Raw genomic sequence first — 6,958 nt, 5'->3', positions numbered from 1 at the left:
AACACTAACAATGGTATTGTCAATAAACAAGTATTGATCTGAACTTCTCACCAGAAAACCTGCTACGGTTTTTAATGGAAAACTAAAGAACGATTGATATTTCAAATTTGCTGTTATAGAATACATTAATTTCATTTGAATATATCAAGAGAAATAACCTTTAATAAGTATTACTTGTTTGAGATAATCCAAAAATTTACGTTACAGTTTGTCGCCAAACTATGCTGAACCACATTTTCGTGATACTACTACATTACTAGTATTAGTCAATACTGAAGAGTTGTACTATGCTAGCGAATTTTGTCAGAGTGCTAAGGCGGAGTGAGGAAGAAAGCTGGTAGTTACAGAGGGTTCTTAGGCGAGTTTTCATTAAAGCTTTGTTGAATTAATCACCTGACAAAACAAAAACACAGTCATTCAGAGAGTAAAACTGAATCATGCATTTTTAACGAATGGTCCTTATGAAGAAGTTTCGAAAATACTTAAAGTTGTGCATGATTTTTTGTGTCCACTACACGCAAAAGCCGTTTTGTCAAGTCGAGGAAAATGTACGCAGGGAACTCGTTTCAGCGTTCACCAAAACTGTCTGGACGAACAGAAATGACAACCTTGAGTCATAGGCCGTCGCCTTCTAAGCTTTACACCTCCTCAATTTCCCAGCCTCCTTCTGTCAGGGGCAGTCCCACTCCTTCAAGGATAGCCCCTTCTCCTTCGCAAACATTCAGACCTCGTCATTACAGAATCAGTAGATCCAGTAATAATAGCCCACTAAATTTGCCAGGGGAGCTTCATTTTCCTCATTCAATTAGTAGCAGTACATTTAATACTGGCGCTGTTTACAACGGTGACGAATTCAACAGCCCCATTATGGACATCCGAACAAGTGGTGCTGGACATCGTAGCCGCTCCGTAAGCCGACCCGTGCGTAGTTATCACGTGCTAGAAAGGGGTCCCGAATATATTACTGCTCGAGAGGCTAGACAAAGGTCTCTCGATGCAGGAGACATAGTTGGCAGACCCCCCAGAGCCCGGGACCGTTCACTAGAACGATATGTGTACAGGGAGCTGGAACAAGGCGATGTCTATTATCCGGAACGTGAATCTGTAATTGAATCCGATCCGTATAGAGAACATGGAATGTGTAACGTTCGTAATTCACACGCTTTTACCGTTCATAATGTAGAGAAGCAGAATGATTATACTCGTGAAAATTTTGTGTTGGAACTTCAGTCACGTCTGAATGAGCTACAAAATCAGTACGGAAACATGAAACGGGAACTTGATGTCACCACTCAGAAACTAGGCTCCAGCATGCACAGCATTAAGACGTTCTGGAGCCCAGAGTTAAAGAAAGAGCGTGCTTTACGAAAAGAAGAGGCCGCCAAGTATGCTTTGATAAATGATCAGTTGAGAATTTTTAGGTCTGAAAATCAGGTAAGGTGGGTCGTTATTGTTTATGTTACTGAATTATTTGAATGTTCTAGAATATTCGAAAAGAACCAAAGCGTCAAACAGTCACATTTTATTGCTGTGAAAATCGTTAAATTTGTTTTTCGTCAATCAATGTCACCATAAGATGTTAGCATGACATTATTTTAAAAAGATATTAAATATATATATATATATATATATTTATTTATATTTACTTAAATTACACTGACTTTACATACATCGTTTGACCAACATTTTAAAGAAAGCTCAATTATAAAGCAGGAAAGAATTAAATCTCACAGGTGAATTCAGAAACAATATTAGAACAAACAATAAAAAATCGCAAAACCAAGTCATTATACGCATTTGTATCGTCAATACACTGCTTACATAGCAACAACATCATTTAGGATTGTTTTCAGGAAGTACTGGCACTATATTATTGTAATTAATTTAGTAAAGAACTTAGCCGACAGTGTATGCTTTTATTAACATTTTATTTTCTATGTTTTCAAGTGTATATCGCAAAGTTCGTTTTCTTAACAAAGTGTTATACGTTTGAAGATAAGGTCAAAAATAATCCGTTTGACGAGGTAGAGTGTCGGATAGCGCCTTTACCTTTATTTGAAATAGTTGTTTTAAAATGAGTTAATTCTGACAAAGGAAAGATTTCTAACTTGTGTATTTTAAAGTTTGGGACGTGCTCTCCTTTGAAACACAGTTTAATTTTCTAATAGTATAAAAATATTTACCTTAAAACATTACAATGAAAATCGCCGAAGATTTTATAACTGTTAATCATTTGTTCAACACTTTAGAGTATGGCAGAGTAAACATTTTTACAGGGGAAGTGGTGAAAATGTATTTAATCGTAAACTACCGAGGATTTGAGGATCTAATTCTTACAGAGCTTACTACTGTAAACGTAGTATAAACTGTAGATGTAAGGCATGTTTTGCTACTCCAGAAGATATACACTTCAGCATATACTGAAAACCAATTATAATTATTCTTATTATGCTCATAATAGTAAGAAAAAAGTAAGATCAAAAGAGCTTGGTAAATCACATAAAAACACACGATAAAACGTTTTTGTTATTTTTCTTGGCATGTTTATTGGAACAATAATTTTTTGTATTCTTTATGCTTTACAAGACATTCCACTAGGTTAAAATTTTGAAATGCGATAATGTAGAGGGTTGTTAACTCTATAGAGCTGAAACGTAACAGATTGCAAATGTCCAATTTAAATAATTAGAGTTAGAATATATTTTTAATATATGTAAGTTCGGGGTCAAAAAGCATCATATGAAGATAAAGTTTCTACAATTTTAAATTGTTAAATAATCACCCGGCCCCCGATATTATTTATTAAATACAACACTGTTTTCTGTACAAGGTTTTATGGAACATTCGGCGTAGTTTCAATGTGAAGTGCGTTGAATTGCATCATAGAAGGGGATGTTTTATTAACAAAATCCTACCCCCTTGAACCCATAGTTGATATTTTGTTAACAAAAATCTACTCTCTTGAACCCATAGTTGATATTTTGTGAACAAAATCCTACCCCCTTGAACCCATAGTTGATATTTTGTTAACAAAATCCTACTGTCTTGAACCGATAGATGATATTTTTGGACTAGAAAGCGTAACATTAGGGAATAAGCCTCTACTTATTTGTGGGTAAAATTAGATATAAATTGTGTGATAGACGAGTTCTGTTGTTGCTCCTAGCTACAACGTCACCCACTTAATCGATAAAGACAGGCAAAAGTGCACCCATTTTCCACACTGTGTACAACCCCATAACTCTGGAAATAAAAGCCCAAAACAGTGGAAATTCACACTCGAAGCTAATTAAGCAGCATTACTCAGTTAAATGTACGTGTTTTTTGTTTCCTAAATCATAATTCGTTGCATATTCTCTAGTCATAACCTGAACTATATATGCATCATCTGTTATGCAATAACGCGTGCTGTTAGACAATCAGCTTACCGTTTGAAAAACTGTCACAAAACTGTGAGACTTGCAAGTTGGACTGAAGTTTTTTTTTAATGTGTGAAGTTAGAGGTACGTCTAAATGTTTAAAGTGAGCTGTAAAATGTTTGGTTTTCGATGAGGTTTCGGACTATGACAAACACCAAACCTCTTTCGTAATTTATAGGATGTGTAAGTTTGTTTAAAATATTTTCAGTTGATACAACATATATTATCGGAATAAAAGAGAAGCAAAACCCGATATCTAAACTTAATTAACGACCTCTGAAATATAAAAAAGGCAAATGTATTATTAATATTCTGTTGTTCATACCATAGTATAAATCATAAGTTCTTAAAATGTTTGATTTTCTGATCTCAGTGCAATTATAATATTTTATAATCTCTGAGTGCGACAGCGGATAAACAACATGACAACCGGAAACTTTTTTTTCTTCTTCTGGCATTTGATGTTTTTGAAATCGATTTTATCTCACAATGAAAGGAATAGAAGGGAAAAATAAAAATAAGAAAATATTTTATTTATTGGAAACTTTCCAATAATTTTAAAATTTATACACTAATTCTCATCTTTGTATGATGAATTTTTGAAAATCATTTTTCAATTGTCCACCGGTGGGACAGCGGTAAATTTATAGACTTGCAACGCTAAAATTTGAGGTTTGATTCTCTGCGGTGGACACTGCAGATAGGCCAATGTGGCATTACTCTAAAAAAATAAATAAACAAACGTTTTTTAACTATTCTGTTTTGATTTGTCCCCCCCCCCCAGTGGCACAGCGGTTTGCCTGCGGACTTACAACGCTAGAATTCGGGTTTTGATACCCGTGGTGGGCAGAGCATAGATAGCCCATTGTGTAGCTTTGTACTTAATTACTATGACATGTTGAGTGTATTTACACCAGTAAATATTCTTTTACGAATTGTTACAATAACAAATGTTTACTTTATATCAATAATTGAAACAAATACAACGGCATTATCTAAATTTTCTGCAATAAATTGATTTTGCTTGATCATGATAGTAAAACAGACTTTTAGATTAGCATACGCATTAAAATGTTTAGTGACGTATAGTCGATAAGTCAATAATATCGCATAACGAAGACTGTGATGACGTTTTAGAGCGAAGTTTGGTCCTCTGGAGTTCGGAGCTGGCTAATATAGGTTCGAATCCGTTCGATACTACAAAATATTCTACATATTTAAGCTATTGGTGCGTTATTAGAGTGACAGTCAATCCCTTAGCGTGGTAGAGTGCTGCTGACTGGCTACCTACCCTCTAGTTAGTAGTTCAAAATTAGGGACTTTATAAAAACTTAGTCGATTCACGTTATCGACTGCTTTGATAGATATTTCGAGCAATGAGTCATCTCTCGAAGATGCATGTTTTTTTCTTACAACGAGTAGTTGGTGTAAGACTGAAAGCTAGCAAGATTCAAGAACCCTATTTTTATAAAGTGTTCTTTGAAGGAATCATTGTTAATCCGTTAATTTTTATTCTTCTAGTCACGCTACCTCCTATTTCCTATTTTACTTTCTTTTTTACCAATCAATTATTTATATGTACTCCACTGTGCATATGAATATATTAATGTTATACCTCGTATATCTATCTATTATATCTTTTCACAATGAATAGCAACAATGGAGTATAATCACATACGGGTCTTTTAGTGTTAGATACCATATATTTTGGACTGCCGCCCTTAATCGATTTAGCGACTGTCTTTCTCTCTAACGAAGAATACAGTTCTGTTGAATAACTAAAACAGGAAACACTGATTGGAAAACGTGACTGCTTCTGTTTCACATATAATATTCTAAATTTTTGCTAGTATTAGTTTTTCAGAATCACCCATGAACATGATTATTTAAATTTATCAATTAATCAAGCTTTCTGAGTGGATAATTAATTGATTTTGGTTCAGCTCGATGAGAGTTTCCACCTCAGATAACTGTTTCATTTCAGTAGAGGGCGCTGTGAGTTTCATACTGGTTCATTTCGGTAGAGGTCGCGGTGATTTTGCACATTGATCATTTTGGTAGAGGGCGCGATGAGTTTCAACATCAGATAACTGATTCACTTCGGTAGAGGGCGCGGTAAGTTTTTACAGTGTATAACTGGTTTATTCTGGTAGAGGGCGTAGTGAATTTCCACGTGGATTACAGACTCATTTTGATAGATAATGCAATGTGTTTAAGGCTTTGGCAGTTTTCTTGAGTTATTTCTATTTGAATTAGATATATTTCATTGCATAAGAACGTTCAGAACTTACTATGTATGAACAGATTTCATAAGCGTACTGTTTGTTGTTTTTCTTTTTTTTGAAGAGAGGTGGGAGGGATTTATACGTCAAATCCCTTTCAACAGAATGCCCCCCCCCCAAACCCCCAGTGGCTCAGCAGTAAGTCTCTGAACTTACGACGCTAAAAATCGGGTTTGGATATCTGTGGTGGGCACAGCATGAAGAGCCCATTGTGAATCTTTGTACTCAACGACAAACAAACAAAGCATTTCAACACTAGTCATTTTATATTTAAATTTGTTTTAACATAAATATGCTGGTAACATAGGACTTTAGAGAAAATACATTGACTCAAGAAAACTCATATTTTATCTCTCCGAACACGACTATAATAAAAATCACGCATTATGAGTAAAGTGTTCATGCAAAAGGTCGTTTCTAGAAGCTTCGTTAATCTTTAACAGCGAGAAAAAAATATGTTGGAACTTGAACATCAATATCTTGTACATTCTTGATAAAGTGCAGATTAATAAGAGCAAACTACGATAATGTATTGGATATTTCGCTAGCACGGCGATGAATAAGTCTTTCACCTAAATCCTTACTTTAACAACCAAACTCTAGATACTACTATTACTAGATTAAACTGTACCATAAAATCCTGCTGTGCCGCTGGGGGAGGGGCAAGACTAGAGGGAAGACAGCTAGCCATCACCATCCACCGAGAACTCTTGGGCTACTCTTTTACCAACGAATAGTGGAATTGAAAGAACGTTATAACGCCCCCATGGCTGAAAAGGCGAACATGTTTGGTGGAACGGGGAAGGCTTTTTAAAGCAAGCCTAAATTTAAAGCTGCTGTTTAGGCAATTCCTTCTAAGCTTTGAAATATTAGTTTCATAATACTTCTCCCACAGTCCATCATTTTTTGGCTATCTAAACATAGATTTAATGATAACTTGAGTACAGGCAAGTAAATATGTTATATTCAAATCAGCGAGTCACGTGATAAACACACCAGTTATAAACATTGGGCTTCTTTATTTATTTTAAATCATTTTAATTTTTTGATTAACTCAGGTTGTAATTTTTGAGGGCTGACTTTAGTTTGAGCTAATTTATTTGAGCTTTTTGTAATAGCTGATTTTAACACACACAGCACAATGCTTGTACAAGTGGTTTCGATGATTCACTGGGTAAGTGAATAGCCTACATATCATTACAAATTTAGAATATCTCTACTCCTGTTCAATTAAATAACGGCCCGGCATGGCCAGGT

General features: G+C 35.0%; 1 protein-coding gene across 7 annotated transcripts in view; it reads left to right on the top strand.

Annotated features, from left to right (window-relative positions):
- The first annotated feature begins 331 nt into the window (after nt 1-331).
- Nucleotides 332-6,958, top strand: part of LOC106462185 (myosin-2 heavy chain-like) — a 127,474-nt gene continuing 120,847 nt past the window's right edge. For all 7 annotated transcript variants that reach the window (XM_022389377.1, XM_022389375.1, XM_022389379.1 and 4 more), the window contains exon 1: nt 332-1,434. In XM_022389377.1, the coding sequence (XP_022245085.1) occupies nt 547-1,434 (888 nt within the window). In that variant the 5' untranslated portion in view covers nt 332-546. The remainder of the gene's footprint in view (nt 1,435-6,958) is intronic.

Source organism: Limulus polyphemus, unplaced genomic scaffold, assembly GCF_000517525.1.
Source record: "Limulus polyphemus unplaced genomic scaffold, Limulus_polyphemus-2.1.2 Scaffold1113, whole genome shotgun sequence".
Lineage (NCBI taxonomy): Eukaryota > Metazoa > Arthropoda > Merostomata > Xiphosura > Limulidae > Limulus > Limulus polyphemus.
The sequence above is the reverse complement of the archived record's forward strand: the minus strand, read 5'-3'. Positions and strand labels throughout refer to the sequence as shown.